Raw genomic sequence first — 27680 nt, forward strand, 5'->3', positions numbered from 1 at the left:
ACTCAGCCACCACCTGCACCTGCTTGCTGCTGAACTGCCACCTACTCTGCGTGTACACGCTCTGCTGCTGCAGGCTTGCATCCGTGGACTGCTCACACTGCATCCTTCATCGTGGGTCCTTGGTCAACAGTTGGCTTGAGTGCCTCCTGCACCAGCCCCACCACAAGCTGTTGACTGGTCACACATGTGTGTGAAACGGTGCTCCTGTCAAGGAGCTGACTTGGCTTCTACACTATGACATGCAAGTCTGGCCTGGCAGCTCTGTGCACTGGCTGCATCCTGCTGCAGTGTGCTGAGCTAAGAAAGCACCACCATCCAGGACCAGTCATAGCGCTGAACACTAACTGCAGCAAGACAAAGCCTTTGATTGCTGCACAAATTCTGATCAATAAACTTACTGCCTCTCTGAATCTGCAATGGCCAGCAACCCAGCTATATATACCAGCTGCCCTGGAAACCATGCTGCAACGCTTTCCTGACCTGCAACGAGGTCAATGAACACTTAACTCATCTTGACACTGTTGCAACAGGTACTTAACCCAGCCCCCACCCCACAACACACACACAAACACAAACACACACACACACACACACACACACACACACACACACACCAGCTGAATATGTCTGTGCAAAATTTTTATGACAATGAAAAATTCTACTAATGTTACTCTCATCACTATTGTAGACATGTGAAGTGACACTGTCACTGCTGTTGTTTAGCAACATGATCGTTTCCAATAATGAACACTTATTTTACTTTTATTAATTTCATCCTGCCTCGCTTTTCCATGATGTGCTGTGTGTGACTTGACTACTTTCTTCCAGTCATCAGGGGTGACTTTCCTAACAGCTTCAATGCAGAGGGCCTCAACTGCAGACAGAATTTTTTAATTGCTGGAAATGTAATCTTTAATATGTGTCTGTATAAATTCTATTGGGTTGAAATGGCTATGACAACATGGCAGACTAGTTACTGTACGGCCAGTATGTTTTTGCCAGCTTGTCGATTTAGCATATGGGGATCTGTGTTTTATGGCAGGATATCAGAGCCTTTTAGATTTTAACACTTACTTCAAGTGTTGATGACACAAAGGCTAGTCGACTCCTACTTTGGCTCTGGCATGGTAGGCATCTTGTCCATAACAACACAATGGATGAGAGCATTATCAAAAACAAATGTTGATGGTGCAGGCACATAACACACAAACCCTTTCTCTCAACTGACCTCATACGGCAATCTCCAAGCCAAGAGAGTGACATTCAACACTTCCCCCCCAACAACATTTGATGAGACAGTCAGTAAAATTATTCTGGGTTTGAGACCTCATTGTCAACTATAAAATTCCAACGTTTCAGCAACTGTCGCAAGGCGCCTTTCTCAGAGTGTACTTACATTTAACATTTGATGAATTCGCTTCCGAGATTTTTCAGCATCTCACAGCAGTGTAACAACAGATAACAACTGTTAGACAAGGGAAACAAAATCTCAGTGCACTACGAACAATCCCACAAGATAGCAAACTGCCTGGCACTACCACATAATACAAGCACGAAGTGTTATAATGGTGGGGGTTGAAAATCTGGCAACTGAAAGTGGTTGCTGTAGCTACAGGGACAGCTCATGGGACAGGTTGAATGCAGGTCATTCCAACGTTTCAGCAACTGTCGCAAGGCGCCTTTCTCAGAGTGTACTTACATTTAACATTTGATGAATTCGCTTCCGAGATTTTTCAGCATCTCACAGCAGTGTAACAACAGATAACAACTGTTAGACAAGGGAAACAAAATCTCAGTGCACTACGAACAATCCCACAAGATAGCAAACTGCCTGGCACTACCACATAATACAAGCACGAAGTGTTATAATGGTGGGGGTTGAAAATCTGGCAACTGAAAGTGGTTGCTGTAGCTACAGGGACAGCTCATGCCTTCCTCGTGGGCCTCTCCCCATTACCACCTTAATAGCTACGAAAGTAATTCTGAACTATACACAGCTACAAATATTTTGACATGTCCTAACACTCTACCACATATAAAAGAACACTATTCCAAAGAATACCACTAGTACAAACTTGCTGCAGATCACTGTCTCAAACAATCAGGGACAAATGATAACATACACTCTTCTAACATATGGGTGCATTCCTCCACATCCATCCTTGATGAAATTTAGGCAGTCAATCCCAAACAGAAAAGCTTATCCTTCTACTTTGCACTATGACCACTTAGCAATTTGGAGGAAAGTGAGTGTTATCAGGTCCTCAGAGATGGTCTGTCATTCTCACATGAACACGAAATAACATACCTGAACATGCGATACAGCAGGCCCAGATGAGTATAAAAATATGAAACATTTCTGTCAAACCATACTACAATGTCCTAAAAGTCTTTACCAGCTGGGAGGAACTGGAGGTCAAACACTATGTGAGATTCTTGCTGAAGAGATGTAATGGCCAGTTTAATTCCAGGCTTTGGGTGATGGAAACCAGCAACATGAAAGTGTCAGAGGCCAGTTACTTCACTCACTGCCAGATGGAAATTTCTGCCCATTTCTGTAGTTGACACAATTGGATTCTCAATGATAGTATCTAAAATGACTTAATCTTGGCCCCTGGCAGTTACTTTGGGATTTTTTGTTTTTTTGGCAAGCGTAAAGACTTCCTTCACCCTCTTGCTGATATCTTCTTACCCACACTTTTACAGTTGCTTCCAAGACACCAATTGTTTCTGGAATACAAGTGATCAAACAACCCTATATTCACAATGATTTGAAAAGAACACCTCCCCATTGAAATAATCATCCTGATAGAGCTGCTGACATAATTCAAAGGTAATAATACTTGAAGAAATCTTTTACTGCAATACAGGAATAACGCACTTGTGCAGATCATATTTACTCATAAATCCCAGCAAGGAGGACTATCCACAGATGAAATTACAGACAATTGTCACCAAAAGCTATTTTTGATTGTGGCGGTAGAATACAGAGAATGCAAACACTTGTTATTGCTGTGTTACTACACTCTCACCTTGCAGCTCACCGAGTAACAAATACGCTAGCTGCACTAGGGACATCTCTACTGCCAACAACATAAACAGTTTTAGATGTAAAGTGCAAGTTAAAAGTCACCCAAAGTTTCTATCTTCATATATTCTTTTCAAGTACGAAGGTCTTGCTGAACAAAATACTATAGATCTATAGCAACAGTGGGTTGAGCATTGGATAAATAATTATCATTGACTCTTCATGCTCTGTGTAACACCCTGACAACTGTGGATATTTCCTTTTGTCAGTAATCTGCTTCATTAACACTGGTATATAGTTGTGACAATATCACAACTTTCTGGTGGACACACATGCACATTTAAGAGGTTCAGAAAACAAGTAGGTGAACCATCATCTCATTATATGCAGAATTCATGCATCAATTAGGGTTATATACACTACAATTGAATATGAAGTAAATGATGCCAGAAATATTTAGCGAAATAATTAGAAGGACTTATCTATTAACGGTATTCATCCCTTCATTGATTCCCTTTAGAGGTTTGTCAATTACAACAAGAAATTTTATTAGGTACTTCTCTGATCAGGTTGAGCACCACAGCTGACACTAATTTTGATGATTAATGAAAACTACCATTTACTGTGCTATGATCAGTTTTGTTCTTAGAACACTTTCAGTTTGTTGAGTTGTGCTACAGTCATAATATAAATAGTCTTGTTGTTATATGTAGTGCTGAAGCCCAAATCCAGAAACAAGTATCCACGCTGTGCCTGCCTGCCTGCCATACTTAATCATTAAACTTACACTGATCAGCCAGAACATTTATGAAAATTTACCTAATAGGCAGTATGTCCACCTTTGGCACAGATAACAGTGGAGATGCATCATGGCATGGAACATGGAAGCAGTGAGGCCCTGAAAGATTGCTGGAGGGAGTTGGTGTCACATCTGGGCGCACATGCACGCGCACGCACACACACACATACACACACACACACACACACACACACACACACACACACACACACACACACACACACACACACACAAGTTGGCTAATCCTTGTAAATTCTGGGAAGAGATGGGGTGTGATGAGCTCTGATGCCTCTTTCAATCACAGCCCAGATGTGTTCAATACGGTTCTGATCTGGTGAGTTGGGCAGCCAGCACATCAATTGGAACTCACCTTTGTGTTCCTCAAACCACTCTATCACACTCCTGGCCTCTGGACATGGCACATATTCTTGTTGAGAAATGCCACTGCAGTTGGGAAACATGACGCCATGAAGGGTTGTACGTGGTCTGGAACCAATGTACGATACTACTCCACCATCTTGGTGCCTTGCACGAATTCCACTGGACCCATGGATGACCAAATGAATGTTCCCCAGAGCACAATGAAGCCGCTAAAAGCTTGTCTCTATCCTACAGCACTGGTGTCAAGTTGTTACCCTGGAAGAAGATGGATTTGCATCCTCCCATTGGCATGATGAAAAAGGTATCAGGATTCATCAGACCATGCAACGCCCTACCACTGCATCAACGTCCAGTGCCAATGGTCATGTGCCCATTTCAGTCATAGTTGCCCATGTCTTGGTGTTCACACTGGCACATGCATGGGTCATCGGCTGCGGAGGCGTTTGACGCACTGTGTGTTCAGGCATACTGGTACTCTGCCTGGCATTAAAGGCTGATGTTAGTTCGACTACAGTTTGCCGTCTGTCCTGTTTTACCAGCCTACAACATCTAACACCTGTAATGAGGAGTGCCTGCCCAAACACATTGCGTCTGGACATAGTTTCACCTTGCCTTCTCGATGATGATGATGATGATGATGATTATGATTGGTTTGTGGGACACTCAACTGCGCAGTCATCAGCACCTGTACAAATTCATAATTTTTACACACTCTAATTTTTATTCAGATCCAGCCACTGTCACAAATGATGATAATGATGATGATGATGATGATGATGATGATGATGAAACGATGAGGACAACACAAACACCCAGTCGACAGGCAGAGAAAACCCCCAACACAGCCGGGAATCAAACCCGGGACCTCGTGATCCAGAGGCAGCTTGGCTTCGCAATGTGTTAAAGACACTCACCACAGTGCTCCTTGAACAACTGACAGGTCATGCAGTTTCCGAAATTCTCATGCTACGCCATCACAATCTGGCCTCGGTCAAACTCAGATAGATAATGCGCCTTTCCCATTCTACAAACAATGGAGAATCCAGGATGGAATGTAACAATATAATGAAAAGCATAGTTGCTACTCACCGTATAGCGGAGATGCTGAGCCACAGAAAGGCATAATAGAAAGACTGTCAGAAAGTTAGCTTTCGGCCAACAAGGCCTTTGTCAAAAATAGACAACATTCATATTCCTAAAAACAAAGATGATGTGACTTACCAAACGAAAGCGCTGGCACGTCGATAGACACACAAACAAACACAAACATACACACAAAATTCACGCTTTCGCAACAAACTGTTGCCTCATCAGGAAAGAGGGAAGGAGAGGGAAAGACGAAAGGATGTGGGTTTTAAGGGAGAGGGTAAGGAGTCATTCCAATCCCGGGAGCGGAAAGACTTACCTTAGGGGGAAAAAAGGACAGGTATACACTCGCACACACACTCATATCCATCCGCACATACACAGACACAAGCAGACTATGTGAGATTCTTGCTGAAGAGATGTAATGGCTAGTTTAATTCCAGGCTTTGGGTGATGGAAACCAGCAACAGGAAAGTATCAGAGGCCAGTTACTCCACTCACTGCCAGATGGAAGTTTCTGCCCATTTCTGTAGTTGACACGATTGGATTCTCAATGATAGTATCTAAAATGACTTAATCTTGGCCCCTGGCAGTTACTTTGGGATTTTTTGTTTTTTGGCAAGCGTAAAGACTATACTATTAATATTCTATACTATTAATTCATAGACAACATACACACGCACACACACACACACTACTAACACAACTCACACATGACCACTGTTTCTAGCATCTGGAGCCAGTCGCCAGAGACTGTGGTCGCGCGCGCGTGTGTGTGTGTGTGTGTGTGTGTGTGTGTGTGTGTGTATTTTTGACAATGGCCTTCTTGGTTGAAAGTTAACTTTCTGTCAGTCTTTTTGTTGTGCCTTTCTGCGACTCGGCATCTCTGCTATATTGTGAGCAGCAACTATCCTTTTCATTATACTGTTACATTCTTTATATTGACAGTAGGTCAGTGGTCACAATGTTCTGGCTGATCAGGGTATCTTATCCATAGGTACATACCTGGACATTCACATCTACCATAATGATAACAACTGGCATAACTATTCTTAGACATAACAACATTATTAAAAGCCCAGGTAAATACAATATGACATATTTAGCAGGTCAAGAGGGGGTGCAGGGGTGTTTGGACCTAATGACTGTCATTCATAAGGTGTGTGCGTGTGTGTGTGTGTGTGTGTGTGTGTGTGTGTGTGTGTGTGTGTGGTGTGTGTACAGGGGACCAGTAGGAGACAGGTGGAATGGTGACATTATGACTATAACCACAGGCAACCTGGCCTTAACGTAAAAAGGAAAGGGTCAGATAGGATTTAATATCAATTTCATGGTACAGCACAGAAAATCTAAAACTGGATAGCTGATCATTCGCTCTGTTATCCTCCCAAATAGGAGTCCAGTGTCTTAATCAATGTGCCCCTTTGCTTGGTGAGGCTATATTATACTGTCTACTACATTGTGGTGTTCCACAGATCCCCCCCCCACAGCAGAAATTTAGGATACCACTAAAATGACACTACTATCACAATCTACAACTATATAATTAGCTGCAAGATAAGATTTTCTGTATATCGAGGCATTGTGGCTGTCAGAAATAGCTATCTGACAGATTCATGCATCGCACAAGTTCCGTATGTCTACTCATACTAAAATCGAAGAGTTATAAAATTAAACAGAGAGATATTTGATAAGAAATTAAAGAAAAGACTACTCTGTACCGTTTGATACAAAAAAGTGATCATGAAAATTGGTATCCTATTATTTTTGCTGATTGGGTTTCCTCTACTACCCATAATGCTCCAAGCAAATCCGTGAAGAAAAAGTGTCACAGGTGTTTGTTAAGAAATGCTGATCAGTTGATCTATCACACTACTATAAACAGATAGGTTCCAAGAAAAAAATTAGACATGCATACCTGAGAACTTAATCTGTTGACTTAAAGAAAGCAAAATATCAAAGTGATTTCATCTGTGATTATACCCCTGAAGATAACAGTGCAGGTATTAAAAGTAATCCTAGCAGGAGAAAGCTCATTAATGAAGTACACACACTTTGGAAGCTGTCCTCTCCAAAATTTCTTGATAGCTTACCATTACACCGCATTTTCAAAATCCCAAGCTTAGTCAGAGGTCCACTGACAACTTTGCCAATAGGCACAATGCTAAGTAAAGCTTGGAAAATTATAAGCATTATTATTCCAACAGCCACTTGAGGAATCAGTACAAGCTGCATTTGAAACAATACTTCAAATTTTGTTGGGTCCGGTACCTGATAGACAATGAAAAGAGCAAGTTAATGAATTTATATACAATTACAAAGACATTGCTCAAAATGCAACAAGGTAATCCCTTTGCAAGTGCTCCCTGCTAAACCCCTACAATATTTACAAAGTATTATATAATGTAAAAGACTTATTATGTGCACATCACATCTGGATTTTTCAACTATTTTAGTTACTAATTCATAAAAATCAGTATATAAACCTTGCACCTTATACATCAGACACATGTTTAGAATTGATACTACTGTTTTCAAAATGTAACACAGAAAAGGAAATAATCACATGAAAAACTAAAAAAAGTTATGAGGGTAAGCTTAGAATATAAAAATAGAACTGAAGTGTGAAAAACCAAGAAAGCTTCATCAAGTAAAAGTATAAAGGTACTGGGAGACTGACACACCGACCAACATTATGCATGCCTGGATAGCTCAGCTGATATAAGAACAACCAAAGAAAGGCAAGGGATCAGGTTTGAGTCAGTCAGGTCCACTGTCTTAATCTGACAGGAATTCCAAACATGAGAAAGCTTATTTATTTACATCAATGTTCATTAGAAAAATGTGATTTCAAATCCAGTATTATTTCCTTTACACAGTGATTAAGAGATGTACTTTCTTGACAATGATGTACTTTTCCTATCATCTGATTTTCTTAAACAGTATGACTCTTGGCGTGTCTGCTTCAAGAATAGCATAGCACAAGAAATCCACAACCATGCTGTTCAGTGTAGCAGATACACAGTTTGTTAATCTGGCATTTGGAAAATACTACAAAAAGTGCTATTATTTGTTTACTGAAATTTTCAACCAATCAAAACTTCCACAGGGGAGTATTACTGAAATCCATGTAACTATAAAGTACACTGCTGGCCATGAAACTTTCTACAGGTGTGTACAAGCACTTGAAACTTGTGTTGAACAAGCACAGTCAACACATGTAGTTGCAAACTGAAATAAACTGGAAATGATTTGTAGTTTGAGTCTGAAGTAAGGTCTCTCCAAATCAAAGAGTCTGTCACGAGGAAAAGCTTGAACACCACTCCTCATGCTATTATGCAGCAGCAATACCTTAATTATCTAAGCTTGTAGAGTCATTCTTCGAGTAAACTGCAAGCAGTGTAAGCAGAGAGTACATTACAAAAGCCCCAATAACACATCATGCAGATATCAAGTCACAAGACAACAAAAGTTCAAGTCTATCAGTGGCAATAAACAAGATGTCCCAACTACACATGAAGAAGAGATGACTGGCACACAGTACTCGTTGTGTGTTAAGTAATATCCAATATGTTAATCCAGCAGTGAAATAAAGTTATAGATCACTAAATGTCTGCCAGATGAGTTGGTCATCTTGGTTTTTGGAATCATCTGTAAGCTTGGAGCTGCTGTGTCACACTTATAGTCCAGTGAAACTGTCAGAAAAAAAAGCCTGTACCTTGCAAAAGGTGGGGTAGAAGATTTTATTTTTTTAACTCGTTCATATTGTTGGAATGGTTAGAAAACCAAGTTTTGCCAACAACATTTCTCTTGGGAAAACTTTCTGCAGTCAAAAAACTTCGAAAATTTTGGACTTCTTTCAGTTCTTTCAAAATATCTCAGTTTCATTTGCTCCTATTGCTATGACGTCTATTTTCTTTTTTAAAGAGCACAAAATTCTCTACAAATTTGATTTTTTTTCTCTACATATTTGATTCCCCCCCTCCCAGTATCTAACACGCTACAGCGTGTCAAAAAATACCAATTTTTCAAATTTCGAGCAAAGTGGCAAATTACCTAATTTTTGAACACTGTTATTTCAGTTTCTATTTGTGTAGTATAAACATATTACTCATCATGTTATTCATTCGAATTTACCATCTCACTCTGCTGCAGGGCCAGGACAAACAGCATCATATTCAGTAGCTACGAACACATTCACGTCGGATTGCGTGAAGTTTATTTGTGTAACAACATGTAATACGACTGTATGCAGGTGCCGTACATTTTCTACACTTGATTGACGTTAATGATCAGTTATAAGAAAAAGTATGTAGGAATTGTTCTTTAGCGCACAAAAGCGCACTTATTCTTTGGCAGGCAGAAGGCGATTATCTGTGGTGATTGTCCACAGTGCGCTGACAGCTATTAGCACACAACAATAAGGGTCCTACAGTTTGGAGTCGCTTCCATTCAGTTGTGGTGCTGAAAATGAGTACGACTGACATGAATTTGTGATTCATTTGCGAAAAAATGAATACTGCCTCGGGCATGGATGTGTGTGATGTCATTAGGTTAGTTAGGTTTAAGTAGCTCTAAGTTCTAGGGGACTGATGACCTCAGAAGTTAAGTCCCATAGTGCTCAGAGCCATTTGAACCATTTTTTTGCGAAAAAACTGTGGTGAGTGGTGGACGCAATGTGAAAAAGAAAGGACTGAGCACACTTATCGATTGTAGTGCTAAACACAGGGAGTCTGCTCACACCCGTTTTTTGAAAACGCTCAGTAAGTGATGGTGCATGAAGCATGCTACAAGAAGTACATTGATGAGAGAATGATAGCAGTTAGCCTTCAACATCCTCAGGAACCAACAGGCGTGCTACATTGGTCGCAAGAAAAAGGTCAGTTCAATTTCAAAGAGAAATGCTTCTTATGTGCAAAAGGGAATTTTGGTAACTTTTTAACCAAGCAGTTAAGATTGCCATATGCCAAACGAAATTTTGTTTACAAAGTAATGAAATTGGAAGTGCAATCGACAGTATTAGAACAGGCTAAACGACATGCTGATTAATTTGGTCAACAAGTGATAGAGCGGATTCAAAATGTAAATGATTTGGTTGCTGCAGATGGGTGGTACCACAGATTTTGCTACAGAAAGTTCTTTCACCGTGTTTCAGCTACTGGACAGAAACGAGGTTACAGACCTGCAACACAAGTAGATGAAGGCATGGAGGCTATATCTGCCTACCTGGAAACCAATACGGAAGAATATCAGTTTTCTATGGACGATCTGTTAGAGCAAATACCCACATCACCTTGTCCTGATATTCGAACTGTCAAGGCTCGCCTTTTCCAGAAATATGGTGATGATGTGGTGGTAGCTGAAACAGCTTCAAAGCCAGCAGTCGTATGTTTCAAGAATGTTGGGCACCAACTACTCAGTGAAAATTGGTACACCAAAAGAAATTCAGATCCTCAGCAAGAAAGACTACGAATCGTCAAAGCAGCTGCAAATATCATATTAGATTATATAAGATCTGTAGTGTACGATGTAAAACAGTACCCTCCCTCTGATAATTTTTTATGAGATGTAGAGTCTGTCATACCAGAATCTGTAAGATTGCTCTTTGAAACTATAATTTTGAAACACAAGCGGCCTCCCAGAAAATGGGGGAAAATATGTGTTTCTCTTGCTCATGCACTCATAAGTGCTGCGAGGCCACGTTCATTTATTTCATCACTTTTGACTGCTATTAGTGCATACTTGTACCAGAAGTTTGGCTCAAAACATCTCATCCAGGTTTTGTCTTCCCTTGGCTTTGCAGCATCTTATACGGAAGCTGCCCTATTGGAAGTGTCTTCAATCCTTCAGCTTGACAACGAAGGGACACATTTTGCCAATTTGTGTTTGATAATGCCGATTTCAATGTAAACACCCTAGATGGAACTGGTACTCTTCATGCAATAGGAGGTATAATGTGTGTTACTCCTCATGATGCATTGCTTCCTCAGAAAAATATTAAAAAGTTGAATCATCATCCCTCAGCTCAACTTGTTAGTGAAGCCAGAAAAAATGACATACAGACATTCCACAGAACACAAGTTGGAGGGCTGAAGGCTATAAAAATTGAAGATTTGGACATAATTGCTCCTGCAAAAGGTGAGATGGTCATCTCAACAGCGGAAATTACGTGGTTATATTGTAAATGGTCTCAGAATTCAGTTGTTTCAGGATGGAATGGTTACATGCAACGCTCGACGGCAGGCAAAGAATATGAACGTTCTAAAATAAAGTGTCTTCCATTTCTTAATTCATCACCAAGCCATTATGATGCCATATATACTGCTCTGATGACAGCTAGAGATGCATGTAAAAGACATAATCAGACTACATGCTTTGTCACATTTGATCAGCCGCTGTATTGGAAGGAAAGGGATATTGTGGAGATTGACCTTCCTGAATTGCATAATGTGGAGGTCCAACTTGGAGGTTTCCATTTCCTTATGTCGTTCATGGGATGTATCGGTATGATCATGGGTGGAAGTGGATTGAAGGACTTATTTGGTGTAATATTCACTGAAAACAGCGTTGAATAGATTTTGTCAGGACATGCATATTCCACGGCTGTGCGAGCGCATTTATTGTGTCACCTTGCTTTGGTCTGTCAAGTGTGGGATCACATTGAGCTAACAGAAGATGAACGTGGGATACTGAATAACTTGTCTTCTCCTTGTGGTGAGTCAGAACTGTCAGTTGGCCAGGATACCAGTGTTCTCAGGGAACAAGTCATAAAAAATTTTGTAACTGCCCTGAAAATGATTGAAAGTAAGAGACCCACAGCAAAATTATGGGTTCAGTACTAAAAGATGGTCACTCTCATGAAACAATTTATTGAAGCGGATCGATCAGGCAATTGGAAACTTCATGTTGAAAGCATGCGAAAAATGCTTCCCTACTTCCATTCAGCTGGACATTTTATGTATGCTAAAAGTGGCCACCTCTACTTACAGGATATGTTGAGACTCGAGGAAAAAATGGATTTATCAGAATATGAGAAGTTCACACCGAAAGCACATTTTACAATCCGGAGATCAGAAAAGTATTGGACAGGGGTTGCTTCTGACATGACTATAGAACAAACATTGATGAGAACCATGAAGAGTTCTGGAGGACTTACTTCTGGCCGAGGAATTACGGATAGTGTATTAACCAGATGGACATTGGGTATGATTCACATGCAGAACATTTGTGAAGAAATTGAGTCGTATTGCGAAGTGAGCGCAGTAACATCAGACCAGCATGTAGATGCAAAAAGTTGTCGCATCGAACGAGGTGGCATAGACTTGCGTAAGCTGCATGATTGCTTTTCAGTGCACCCTGCCTTCCCTGAAAGTGATTTTATAACATCTATCAGCAGTGGTGTTGTCGGAACGGAGGATGTTAATTGTCATATGTGTCACGAAGAGGGGGAAAAAAGCATGAAAAGAATAGTTGGTGACAATTTCCACGATGTAAAGTTCCGTAGAAAAGATAAAGTTGTGACTCTCCTTTCTGCATTCAATTCTGTAAAAGCTGGGAGCACTAAAATTACTCCTGTTGATCCTTTAACTCTTTTCCAAAGGAAGTGTTTAATGAAACAAAGTGAAGAAGAGTTAAAAGCCTTTCTGAAATATGAACTTGCTCCTTACCCAATGTCCCTATTCTCAGAAAAAGGCATGCGAAAAGGAACAAAATCTTCATTCTACAGTGCCTTTGTTCCAGTGGAAGATGTGAAGTCAGGTGGACCGGGTAAATTTTTTGTCATTGATGGAGAGTACCTTATCCACAAAGTAATTTAGACTCGAAATGTTTGCTTCAAGTCAATAGCCCAAAGCTATGTTTCTTACCTGCAACGTCAATTTTTGATCTGAATTTGCTGTTGTATTTGATGGGTATCCATGTGAGGGAGACAAATGTAGCACAAAGAGTGCTGAGAGAATTTGTAGGTCCAAAAAACATTCTTCGATTGACGTTGTGGTTGAATAAGAGATGGTGAACCAAGTCCCTCAGGACAAGTTCTTGTACAACGAATGAAGCTAGATTCGTTTGATCACACTTCTTAAAAAGGAATTTCTGGAGTGTAGCATTGAAGTGCACCAGGTGCAAGAAGATGCTGATGTTATGATTGTAGCATCTGCCATTTCAAGAACCAAAGATTTTGGAAGTGTTGTCATTGTAGGAGATGATGTTGACCTGCTTGTGCTCATGACCGGTTTGGGGCAAGGCACTGAAAACTCATTTTTCTTAAAGCCAGGAAGGGGAAATGCGGAAGACAAGTGGTTTTCCGCTGCATCTTACAAGTTTGACAGTGAATATATTCTGTTCACTCACACTTTTAGCGGATGTGATACAACATCCGCTTTTTTGGTCAAGGAAAAATTAAGTGCTGTAATATTGTTGCGAAAAATGAACACCCAACCTCAGCGCTTTGCACGTTCAATAAACCACATGCTACCCGTGAAGAAATAATAACAGCAGGAGAACAGGTTACTATCGCATTTTATAGTGGAGGTGTCAGCAGTTCCCACACACTAGACCATTTGCGGTACCAGCTATTCGCCAAGTCTGCCACAAAAAGCAAACTGAATCTTGCACGGTTGCCACCTACACAACTGCACAACATCATTCATTGCGGACTTACCAACAAGTCCAAAGTTGGATGGGAAACTGGAAACCTCCTGAGAAATGGGGCTGGAATCACAGTGTTCACAGTCCAATGTCCGTTATAATGAGCCAAGATATAGCACCTGAAGCACTTCTTCACATTGTTTCATGCTCATGCAAGCTGAACTGTGGCGGAGTGTGCGCCTGCAGAAAAGCGGGTTTGAAATGTTCTTCAATTTGCAATAAATGTATTGGGGTCAACTGTGAAAACGTGCCAAAATTTTTATATGAAGACAGTGAAGATGATGTTATGGAGGATGTCGAGGAAACCGCTGATGAAATCAACAAACCTGCTGAGGCTGACTCGCTGTTTAAAGAAGAGGTCAATCTGGGATCAACTCTATGTACAGACCCTGAATATGTAACTCAAGGAATTTCTGGTGAAACTGAGGAACCTGGCCCATCAAAACGTTGAAGTGATGCTCATATCTGTCTCAAGTGCGCTAAAGTGCGATATTACAAGTATTACATACCCAGAACTGTCAACATTTTTTAGTAACTGACAATTCATTTTAATTGTAATAAAGCTACTTATTTTTAATGTCAACTGTGTGGCTTTTATACACAAGAATAATTACCTACCTAATTAGGTTGGCTATTGCAGCTAATAATAGTTCAGTATCCTGAGACAATTTATTTTGTTTGTGTGTGTGTGTGTGTGTGTGTGTGTGTGTGTGTGTCTTAATGATGTATTTTTATATTTATAGTTTTACAAATACCAGGGCCGAGGTGGCCCATAGTGAACTTCAGGTAGTGATGTAAGAATGACAATAGTTGGGTGCCCAGCAATCCTCATGTTGCATACAGAGAAATTGAATACCTGAAAGTGAGGTGGTAAATTCCAACATATAACATGATGTATAATGTATTTATACTACACAAACAGAAACTGAAAAAAGTGTTCAAAAATAAGCAGTCTTGCCACTATGCTCAAAATTTGAATAATTGGTATTTTTTGAGGCACTGTAGCGCCTTAGATATTGGGAGTAGAAAAAAAATGGCAAGAATCAAATTTGTAGAGAATTTTGTGCTCTTTAAAAAAGGAAATAGACGTTAAAGCGATAGGAGCAAAAAAACTGAGGTATTTTGAAAAAACTGAAAAAAGTCCGAAATTTTCCAAGTTTTTTGACTGCAGAAAGTTTTCCCAAGCGAAATTTTGTTGGTAAAACTCTGTTTTCTAATCTTTCCAACCATATGAACGAGTTGAAAAAATAAACTCTTCTATCCCACCTTTTGCAAGGTATATCTGCTATTTGACTGGACTATTATGGCCACAAGGTATGATGGGGTAAGAGCCAGTGATAGGCATTTGGCACAGTGAGCCTGTAAGTATCCATTGTGTTCGAAAGACTCATTGATAATCAAGTGCTGTTTGTCACAGTGCTATGATGATCAAGGACATTCTACAAAAGTTAACAGAGATGTACATTCTACTGGACAACCCCAGAGTAAGCGAGCACGTTTCTAGTTGGTATATATTCAAGCTAGTAGTTGTTTAATTTTATTAGGAATGTGTGTCATTTAATGTCAGATGAATGAGATGCCAAAACCAATGTTACCGGATTTTCCTGAAGTCTTCCTTGTTCAGTCTTACAATCATATGAAATGAGAGCACCTAAGTTCACTTTCACTTCTGTTATAGTTAGTGAGCAGTGGTGAGCTACAAAAATAAAAACTGATGCTTACTGTCTTATTTAAGTTACCTCAGTCCCATATTAAGCTAAAGAAAATAATTTCCTCCACTTAATAGACATGAAAGTACTTTATAAATTGAGTATGAGTACAGAAGACAAAAATTTGGCTGCTAGTCACATGCTAAATGAACAAAAAGTGTGGCTATTTTCTGACTCTATGATGTCTGTAAGCAAGAGGGGAAGAAAATTCAAAGATGATACTGTTATGATGATGAAATAATGTATTCATTAAATGTGTACTTATCATGCATGCAGTTTTCACTGCAGATAAGTTATTATGACACTACTCTCATTTCCCTTCCACTATGAGTTTGCTTGAGTCACCTCAGTTATGAGCTCTTGTAATCTGGTCACGAGTTACCAGCACCCCCTTCCCAAACAGCTGCTAAGATCACCAGTAACAAGCAAGCTTCATGCGAAATGCTGACTGAAGCTTCTGCCAGATATTATGTTCAACACTGTCTCCTGGAGTAGCAGCTCCTTTGCTGTTTTCCCACTGTACCTCTCCCGCATGATTTGATTTTGAACAACAAAGGACTTGCATTCAATGGAATAATAGTAGCTCAACACAATATCCGGTCTGGAGTGCCACAGGGTGTTGTTTGCAAGTCTGCCTGATAAATATCGATGGATATCTCACTTCAATGTTCCGGTAGGTATTCCAATACACAGCCCTGTGTCACCCTAGAAGTATAGCAATGCCACTAATCCATGGCTGCAGGTTCACAAGCATAAACAGTTTTGCATTACCTGCAACAGAAACAATTCTTTATTCCTCTTCCTACAGCTGCTGTAATACCATTTAAAAAATTATTTTTGTGATGAGATTTTGCGCACTACTGAATTTTGAGTGTGTTTTGTGCCAGAAGTGATCTAGGGATTACATTTTATTTCCCTGAGACAATTAACAATGAATACTGCATTTTCCACTAACAGCAGTGTACAACCTACACCAGGCAGTTACAGGTCAAGTGCTTGCCCACGGGCAGCCAGGGGAGAGGTAGGGAAGGGTATACAAACAGCTCACTTGAAGGCAGTCAGGGATTTGGGTTGTTGCCAACATGATCATATGACTTGGCACTTGCAAACACTCATGCTCACGGAGAACAGTTTGAACAGCCTGACCTATACAGTTTTCTCAGACACATTCCAATGTTTTCAGTAGTTTCAAGTGTGTACGAGAGAGTTCATAGCTGCACCATAAGCAAAAACTGAAGCCTCAAGACCATTGTACGTACATACTACTACTACTGGTAGTGGTAGTTTCATTACCTTGGCTGTAGAATAGTGCCACGTATCTATCAATACAGTCATACATTACCATCTGTTACCCAGATAATAAAATGAACTGTGTTAGTTCCACACAATTCTACTTATTATATTATGAACAGTGTTCTAAAGATTTCTAATGCTAAAGTAACTATGTTCATTACTTTCACCTCCTCACATTTCCACTTTGCTGTCTCTAATACCAGAGACTGCCATTTTCTATCTAATTTCATAAAACCTAACCAAAAAGCAACTACCTCAAGCAATACTTAACAAACAAGCGAGCTAGATTATTTGATATAACTACAATTAAATTTTTAATTCATACTACAAGCTTAATTAGTTACAAACCAGGTCACCTCTGGAGCGATCTACAGCCTTTAATCTCTGTGCAAATACTTTCCCAATGCTATATTGCAAGAGATGTGCAAGAGCATTTGTTGTTTGAATGGGCAGAAGGGGACACATAAGATTGAAGGAGATGGAGGAACATCTTGAAGAAAGTGTGTCCAGCACTTGTGCAATACTCATTATAATAATTTGTAAGCGTATTGTTATGTTGGAGAGAAACTTCTGTATTGAAGAAAGTCTCCATAAAAAATAATAATTTATCTCTCTGATTCCTGACAATACCCCAATTTTTTAACCAATAATATGAATCTTGCCATTAACTGTTACATCCAAATGACAAAGGATCATTATTATGAGTGAAACATCTTTAGATATTGCAAAAGTTACCACACCTCCTGCAGAAAGAATTGTCAATCATCATTTCTTCTTAGGTTCTGTAAGAATTCAAGGAATTACTCATGAAAAATGTAACAAACTGAATGAATTCTATATAAATCTGATGAGACATTTTATTTGCTGTTTCCTAGTTAAAGAATTTGATGATTTATTAACACAGAGAGAGGAAATAATTGTAGTCTTACACGTTCAACCAGCCTGATTTGACTCTTGCAGAATATACAGGATCTGCAACAACTTTATAAATCAACCAAGTTCAAGTTTTTCCAAGACAAATTCTATTTAGCCAAGAAAACTTGGGAAACAAGTCAAAGTAAACCAATAAAAACTTTGCCAGCTTACATCTCAATCCTTTTATATTAATTTATGGGCACTATTGATGCTCCATGAACATGAACACTAGACTGAGAAATTTATAACATTAAGTTACAGCATCATGCCCAAATAAAACGTCATCTTTTCTGTATTGTTGCTGGGGCACTGCATCTTTTTGGCATAATTAAAAGACAAGTCTTGTCTAAGTGGATTGATGGGCAGAACTTAAGGATGAAAGTCACTTTCACATTATGTGTCGCTATCAAATAAACTAGCTTGATGAAACTTGGACCACAGAAAGAACTGCTATAGCGTAGCACAGAAGGTACCAGAATGAAACATGCAACGAGATGAACAGGAATGACGCTTTTATTCAAAGACAATAATTATCCTGAAGTCATTGTGATTTATGATGGTTGTCTGGACATTACAAAGGGCTGGACATACTTCTTAATGGAGTGTACCTCACTAAAGCCCAGATTTCTAAGTAAAACACATCATTTTTTTCCACACTTTGAGGAATAAGCAGAAAGGCTATACTTCATAAGACACACTTAGATAAGCAGTTTTAACTATGTCTGTCTGGGCTTTTTCTGCTTATTTTGCAATTAAATGTTTCTGCTTATTTATTTTATCATTCTTAATAAAAAGAGCATATTTCACTGAAAACTGTCATTTTTAAAATGCTTATATGACTCCTAGCAATCATTTATCAATCAGTGATTATCTTTTTTAACGGTTTATAAAAATTAACTTCAGTCAAATATGCAAGAAAGAAATTCTCAGGTACAGCTAGGATGATGTGAAATAACACTGCAAGGAGAAAGAACATGCTGCAATTAGGTAGATGAGTCATCACTTCATCAGTCAGTTACTGTATTGACATGATGAGAATGGCACATGTGGTGAATCCCTGAGTTCCAAGCTGCAGTGTGTCATGCAACACTCATTGGTTTCAGTGTGCACGATTGCTTGCTGTTATAAGTAGGGAATGCCATTCACAAAAACCTTTCAATCAGCATTCTTACGCAAATATGTAAACACGTCTGGAAGAAATATTTTCAGTGACGACGACAGTGTCTTAATATGTTTTCTGCAGGAAAAGAGTGTATCTAGAAAGAACAAATATGACATTGTGCAGCAAATTAATATCAGGTGACCTGAGGGGAGGGTTAAGAATAAATCTAAGTTAAACCAGCAACTGATCAAAAACAATGTTGGTGAACAATCGAGTTATAGTGACATATTTTTCAAAGACTTGGGCTTAGCATTAGTGGGTTCCGACATTCAGTTGTGGAAACCGAATAATGTGAAACTTCATGTATTTTTCTAAAAATACATAAATAGGAGAGTATCAGACAAATTTACATAGTGCAAAAACGATATAGCACAATGTTTTCAAGAAGTGATTTGTAATATTCAAAATATGATAAATCACAAAAACACACTGACGAAACCACAGATGCATTGGGACAGTTCATGCATAGTGCTGTAGTTGGTGCTATGAAAACAGGGAGCAGGTCACTTCTTAATATACAAATTCTCAACCAAGTAAATCACCCTACTGTTGCCAGATTTTTCAATGACATGATGTGATAGTGTACTGTTATTTGTCAGTGATGTTGCTCTGTATATCATTAAAGTGGGAACCAGATTAAAAATTCTTTACCCTAAATTAGTTCACCTGATGTGCCTTGCTTACAGTTTACATTGTATTGCTGAAATCATCAGAAGCCAGTATAATGATGTGGATCTTCTTGTTTCTAGTGTGAAGGCAGTGTTTGTCACGTCACCAATTAGAATTCAAAAATTTTGTGACCTCCTTGCAAATTTGGCTGTACCTCCTCGGCCAGTTTTAACTCAGTGAGGAACATGGTTACATGTTGTGTCTTATAAAATGCAACACTTCAGTGAAGCGAAAAGTGTATTGAATTTCCTAAATGTGGAAGGTACAGTCAGTTCTGCCACAGTCCAAGAATGTTTTACTAAAAATGGCATCCTAGAAAAGACACACTGCATTCATAATCGTTTCTCCAAAATACCTCATATTTTAAGCAGTTGGAAGCCCAAAATAATTCCTTGGAACATTCACTTTTTCTGATAGACAAATGCTGTCAGAAACAACTGGAGTTGCAAAACTTGTGTTTGTGAAACTGAATCAGGCGCTAAGGGAAAAAATACATCTGGTTACAAAACATTGAGTCAAATTTTTAAAAGCCTTTCTGGTGAAGAAACAAATATTGAAGAGGAATTTGCCAAAGAAGAGCTGTGGTACGTTTCACATGTATCTGAGACATCATACGATGCTGAAAGAAGATTTTCACTGTACAAATCATTCTTCACCAATAGATGCAGGATGGCACTGCATGCTCTGTAACATGCTCGTATGCTGGGCACAAAGCTGGGAGGGAATTCTTGTGGTAGGAAAGTTGACAATTGCTCAATGGTCATTGGTGCATGTGGACATGCTGCAATATGTATGCCAAACACATTCTACAAGTGCTCCATGGGATTTAAGTCGGGGGGAACAGGCAGTCCAGTCCATTCACCGAATATCCTCTCTTCCACCTGCACAGTTCGATGTGGTCGCACATTGTCATTGATAAAAATGGAATTCCGGATGAAATGTAGCCTGGAAAGATGCATGTGGGAAAGGTGTACAGTGTCACAATAACACAGCTCTGTAGGTGTACCACGTTCAAAGATTTGAACATCAGTATGCTTGTGGAACCTTATGTCTCCCCATACTGTAACACCTGGACCACCAAAATGATCATGTTTGACAGTTTTCCTGGGTGCATTACGTATTCTCAACTCTTGTCATATGAGGGCATGTAATGCACCCAGGAACACTGTCGAGCACGATTGTTGTGGTGGTCCAGATGTTATGGTGTGGTGGAGGGAAATGTTACATGAGTGTACTGACCTCCATATCTTTGAACATGGTATACTCACCAGTAAACTTCATTGTGACACTGTACTTCTTCCCCATGTACTTCTTTTCATAGGTGCATTCATCTATGACTTCATTTTAATGGATGACAATGAGCTATCACATCAAAATGTGCAGGTGAATGAGAGGATATTCGTGGCAAATGTACTGGCCTGGCCTCCCTCCTCCTGAACTTAAATAACATTGAGCAAAAGTGGGATGATGCATTGCATCATGTCCACTGGCATCAATAACCATCCAGCAGTTGTCAACCATGCTGGTGGAGGAATGGTACACTCTACACAGTACATAACTCGCATTGACTTCAGCGTAATTATTCTCTTGAATAAAATTGTCATTTCTGTTCGTCTCATTGGGTACTATCAAATGTCAGTTCTTTCTATGTACAGCCCAAGCTTCATCAAGCTATGTTACTTGGCAGTGATACAGCATGTGAAAGTTACTTTTCTCCTTAAATTTTGCACACCACTGTAGATTAGAAAAGAAAATAATCAAAGCATAGAATTAAAAGAGGAATGAGAACAATGCTTTAACAAATGGCACCTCCACCTTCAAAGAAATCTTTGGGCCTGTTATCACATATGAATGTTCACTTCAAAACGGGAAAAAAATTATTTAGAGTTTGTGTATTTTACCTTCCACAAAATTAACAGCTTTTAGACAACTCCATACAAATAGTAACCATGTTTCCAATAAGCCATGGATAACTCTTATCCCAACTGAAATGACACAATATCACAAACATACTGATGCATATTCTATATACACAATTAACAAATTATGAGCATGGTACAAAAAGACTCTTCAAACATATGATACCATGATTTTGAGTTTGCGGTCTAACAGTAAAATAATATGTAATGGTACTCCCCAGGCCTCAAAACTTAGCTTTCTCTTCACCACAGATTACATTAATGATATTACACAGTAGACCAATTTCTGCGGAATCTGTTAAACAGATATCACCTGACTGTCATTATGAGGAAATTAACTATTAGCATCTGAAATTAACTATTAGCATCTGAAATTAAGTTCTCATTGGAAATTAGCAAATTATGCACATAGTAATTAAGCAACATAAACTGGCAACAGCACAAGTCCCTAGCAATATGCTGTCCCCATTTTACTTTGATGACAATGGAGACACTTTGTGACACAAACACCATTACACAGTGGAAATAGCAGGAAACCACAATCATCCATCACCATCACCCTTCAACTCACAACTAAGAGAAAATGATCCAGTATGAACACAAGGCAGTATTCCAAGAAGTGTGGCTCAACATCACTGAGGCCCAATGATCTTGAGAATCAAGCAAGAAGTCTTTATCAAGCCAATCAAACCACACTGATTCATTTCAGAACTAATGGTGTGGTGCATTTGTCACCTGTAGGGTGCTGTAGATGAACGAAGTGCATATGATCTACCAGCAAATCCCTGAATGAGAGGGAGGTGGAAAATAATGAGGGTGATATATTTGGGATCCAATTCATTTCCATGCAAATATTATCTCTATGAGAATAGCACAATTTCTGTTGGCAAGTGTGACCTATTTATTGTCCACCCCACCCCCCAAAAATGACTTATGACACACTTTTACCAATAAGTACAAATAACCTTTTTCCACACTTCAAACTGCAAATGGCAGTTTTCTCATACCAAATTAACCTTTGTGCTCGTGACATAGACACTTTTGTACCCCATATTAAGTCGGCATTTCCATATGGTATGCAGGCAGACTTTTGTTGTATGGCATTGAACTGAAATTCATGAAATTTCCTTGACTGATCAACAAAGAAACAATAATTACAAATTTACAAAATGGCTCTGAGTACTATGCGACTTAACTGCTGAGGTCATCAGACCCCTAGAACTTAGAACTACTTAAACCTAACTAACCTAAGGACAACACACATATCCATGCCCAAGGCAGGATTCGAACCTGCGACCGTAGCGGTCGCGCGGTTCCAGACTGTAGCGCCTAGAACCGCTCAGCCTCTTCGACCAGCTATCAAATTTACATTTCAACATCAAGCCTTTCATTATATTTAATAAGTTGCATTCAAAGTTCACAGTTAAAGAGTTGATTTTGCTAACGAATAGCTCAATTATGCATTAAAATAAAAAATAAAAAACTGATGAGTCCTGCAGAGCTGCCACCTTGTAGGAGAAGAAATTAAGATTCATTAACATAACCATAGAGTATTAGCAGTGTGATCTTTAACTATGTCTTTTTCAAACTGTTAGCTGCAAAACAGGACTTTTAAGGATTCAGTTTCTGTAACCAAAGGTTTCAGAGCATTTATCTTTATGTCTTATGCTGTACAACAGCACATAGATCAAGGGAAGATGACTTCTGATAAGAGAGAATATACTGCTCACTACATTTATATGTAGTACTTACCAAATTAAAACTAAACAAACTCAAGACATATAAAGGCAGGAACAAAATCAGCAACAAAGTACCAAGTCTTCCTCCAAATTCCATAGGATATTTATTCAGATACTTTTTTTCATTATCTTTCACGTACTTGGTAGCAAGTGTAGAATCTGTAAGAGAATCACATATAGTGTTAATAGATGTTCACTTCTGGGTGGCAGCCCACACAATAACCTTTAGAGTAACAAAAACAGATTTCATGTATTTAATACATACTCTGTAAAACAGTCACTTGATGGGTAAGAAGGAATAACTGATTTACTTGATATCAATGAAAAATAATCTGAGATCAAAAAGTAAGTTGAATGGTACAATATATATGTAATGCAACTTAAATAGTGAGGCAAAATTACACCATGGACTAAACCAGTCATGTACTGTAAATAACTTGAGTCAAATCACTTTGTTAATTTTTAAATGGTCATGTCACATGAAGTCCTGTTCATTGCGTTCACCACACAAAAACATTTTTATTAAAACTGTGTATCACATTTTGTTCGAAATCAGAGATTTTTTTCCATCAATGTATGCAATGTAAAAATTTTCTAGACACATTAAAATTATTTTCTTGAACCCACATCTGTAAACTTTAAAGACTTTGCACATGAAAGCACGTTTCTAGGTTCACATGTCCATATATCACAGCTTTAACCTGCCTGGAAAGTTCACATATATGTCACACATTGAAAAGAATCTACAACTCTGACTATGAGCTGTGTACAAGCTCTGCATTGGAAAATGAAATTCTGAACAGTCACAAATTGTAATACTGATTTACTAGCTTGAAATTGAAGTAAAATACATGCCTGAAATGCTACACAAGCTAATGAATATTTCCTGAATTTTGGGTTCACTACTATGATTCTCATACGAAGCCTGAGAACATAATACAACAACACAGTAAACTGTGATACGCATATTTGCCTGGATTCATGGAAAGTTTTAAAATATTTTCAGAAACAGTTACCAGTGCTGATGTATGGATTTGTAAGATCGTCACTGTCTTCCTTCCAAGGATTAGGCTATTGTCTGTTCCAAACTCACAAATAAAATCATTTCCATCTTTTCTATGGGCTTCCAATATTTCTTTTCCCATTCGGCTTCTATGCCATCATTTTACAGATTTTCATGGTGGTCTCTTTTTGCACTTTTATGGTCCAGAATTCTTCTAATTGTACCACGGACAAGTTGGAAGTTGAGATCCAAGGGACTTGGCCTACAACTGAAATATCTAAAACAATTTTTGATCTAAGTGAATATTTTCCTAAGAATGCTATTATTTTTGTTGTATTACTAGAAAAAGATTCCTTGCATATTTTGTTCAGATTGTATACTGATCTCTGGTGGTAATCATCATTTTTTTGAAGAATAACAATATCACCTGCAAACAGAAGCACAGTGCTGTATTCTTAAGTCTCTATCCTAACTATCCTAATTTCTTTGTTTACATTTCCATTAACAAAAAATCTCCTTCTCCCTTGATTTTTTCCGTTTCCCTATGGGGTTGGCATTGTTATAAAGGTTTTGGCCATTTTAATGCCCTTCCAGACACATTATCCACGCATGAACGACCTGATCTAAACCCATTTTGTTCCTAAGAAATGATAGCTTCTACAATATTTTTTATGTAGTTATTGATAATCTTTTGTTGTGACTCGCTGATCTTTCAAAGTGCAGCCGCGCAGATACGCGCGTCCTCTACATGCAGCGTTGTCTGCCAGCCATACAGCAGCCGCGCCACCTAAGCGGCCAGGCAGCCAGCGGCCGCTAGACTTGGACTGAGTGCTGATTTAACTGTGACAGTGTACACACGTCTTACTTTGTTTACTTGATCCGTGACTTACATGTATTGTGTCGTCCTAGAAATATATTTGTTCAACTTGACATTATAACAATTGGCGACGAGGTAGTGAATTTTATTTTTTCATCGTTGACTCACAGGCTACTTTAGAGCAACTATTGCAAGGTCTCATTGAACAGCAAATGCTTCTCACATCTGTGATTCGTGATTTCGTCGCGGCTTCCAATGCGGGGCGTCTCTCGTCGTTGTCTCTACCTCCTTTTCCTCCTTATGACGAGACAGCAGAAGAATGGTCTGATTACGAAAAATGTCTTCGACAGCACTTCTTGGCATTTCATGTCGTGGACGACCAAACATGTAAGTCTCTGTTCCTTTCGTGGATTTCACCTCAAATGTATCGGTTGTCGCAATAGGCTCCTTTGAAAGATCCTGCGTCTTTGTCCTTTGCTGAAATGTGCTCACTTCTGTCCATATATTTTCAAAAGCATACGCATGTGGTAGCCTCTCATGTTGCCTTCTATCGTTGTCAAAAACAACCAAATCAATCCTATCGCGCTTGGGCTGCTGAACTCAGTCAAAAGTGTCAATTTGTTACTGACGTTCACAAAGAATCCTACACCGATTCCATGGTACGGGATGCTATTATCCGGTCGGCACCCAACAAAGAAGTTAGGCAACGTGCCCTTCCGTTGGCAAATCCAACTCTAGACGAAGCTTTGGCCATTATTTATGCTCTACATAAGTTTGGTGTTTTTCTCTATGGATCCAAATTTCATCTTGTTACGGACCACAAACCACTTGTTTCCTTGTTTCATCCATCAACGTCGCTTCCCGACAACGCTGCGTTGGGCTCTTTACGTTTCAATTATGAGATACATTTCCGGCCGACGGCTCAACATGCGAATGCTGATGCACTGTCTCGCCTTCCCATGGGTCCTGATGTGGCAGCCGAGCAGCGGGTTGTGGACGGGTTCCCCGTCACCGGGGACCGGTTGGCGGCTGCTACGGGTTCTGATCCTACCCTCTCTCGTGTTTTACGCTGTATTCAGAAGGGTTGGCCAGATCATCCGTCCGCTAAGACTTCTGATCCGTAGCGGAACTACACCGTTTTGCGTTACCGCCTCGCACCTAGGGATGATGCTATCCTCCTTTCCACTGACAATGCTTCGCCGCGTGTTGTGGTACCTGAGTCTTTGCGTGCTTCAGTCTTGTGCCTCCTTCACCAAGGGCACTGGGGTGTCTCTCACACAAAATCTCTGGCGCGCCATCATGTGTACTGGCCCGGCAACGACTCTCAAATCGCACACATGGTCGCTGCTTGCGGCCCTTCTGCGTCACAGGCCGCCGCCCCGAAGTCCTCTTTGTCACCATGGCCTTTGCTGAGAAGCCCTGGGAGCGTATTCATGCTGACTTTGCGGGACCTTTTTGAGGTACTTATTGGCTTCTCGTTATTGACGCCTACTCTAACTTTCCTTTCATTGTCCGTTGCACGACGCCTACCACCGCGTCAACCACCAATGCTCTAGCTCGCATTTTCTCTTTGGAAGGCCTTCCCTCTACTCTTGTTACTGATAATGGTCCGCAATCTGCCTCTTCCGATTTCTTCCGATTTTGCGGATTATTGTGCCCATCATGGCACCATGCATCTCACGGCCCCTCCGTTCCATCCACAGTCAAACGGTGAGGCTGAACGACTGGTCCGCACATTTAAGGCTCAGATGAGGAAGTCCTGACTTCTTCTGCTGCTGATGATGCGCTTCTTCACTTTCTGGCTTCTTACCGTTTCACCCCCATGGGCGACCACAGCCCAGCTGAGCTCTTACATGGCCGACAGCCCCGCACGCTACTTCATCTTCTGCGGCCTTCCACTTCACGGCCGCGGATGCCTTCGCTTGGCCGGTTCACCGCCGGCGACCTTGTATGGGTACGGGGATATGGCAGGCGGCCAAAATGGAGTCCTGGCCACATCTTACGACATCGTGGCCGACGCCTGTATGAAATCCAGACGGACACAGGTGTCGCAGTGCGTCATTCAGATCAGCTTCGACCTCGTGTGCCGGCAACGCCTGTTCCGAATGCCGCTACACCACCTCCGGCTCTACCCAACGCTCGGGATCTTGGAATCTCTCATTATTCACAACGCAGCCCTCTCACCATCATGTCGGTGCCAGCACAAGAACTGACGCCACCAGGAGACATGCCCATGCAGGAACCAGATGACCATCATCTGTCAGAGCAACTCTACTCGCCTCCTCCTACGGACGCCGACACATCGCCCATGTCTCCTGTTATAACAAGCGGACTTGCCACAACAGGTAGATTGGGGCACGGGGCCCCAGCAGATTCGACCCCCATGTCTCCAGTCATCTCAACCCGTTATCATCGGGGACACTTCAGTCCGTACGGGAAGCCTCCTCCTCGAGACTTTACGGTCAGTCAAACACCACTTATGGACGTTAGCAATCTACAGGCCACCTCTATCAA

The 27680-nt window shown here is 40.1% G+C and overlaps 1 protein-coding gene across 1 annotated transcript in view; it reads right to left on the reverse strand.

Moving 5' to 3' along the window:
- The window catches only part of LOC124555882, a 241727-nt gene that overhangs the window by 41075 nt on the left and 172972 nt on the right, over positions 1-27680 (reverse strand). The window contains exons 21-22 of the mRNA XM_047129943.1: positions 23360-23505; positions 7388-7565 (exon numbers count right to left, since the gene is read on the reverse strand). Coding sequence (XP_046985899.1) covers positions 7388-7565; positions 23360-23505 — 324 coding nt within the window. The remainder of the gene's footprint in view (positions 1-7387; positions 7566-23359; positions 23506-27680) is intronic.

This window comes from Schistocerca americana, chromosome X (assembly GCF_021461395.2).
Source record: "Schistocerca americana isolate TAMUIC-IGC-003095 chromosome X, iqSchAmer2.1, whole genome shotgun sequence".
In the NCBI taxonomy this organism is placed as follows: Eukaryota; Metazoa; Arthropoda; class Insecta; order Orthoptera; family Acrididae; genus Schistocerca; species Schistocerca americana.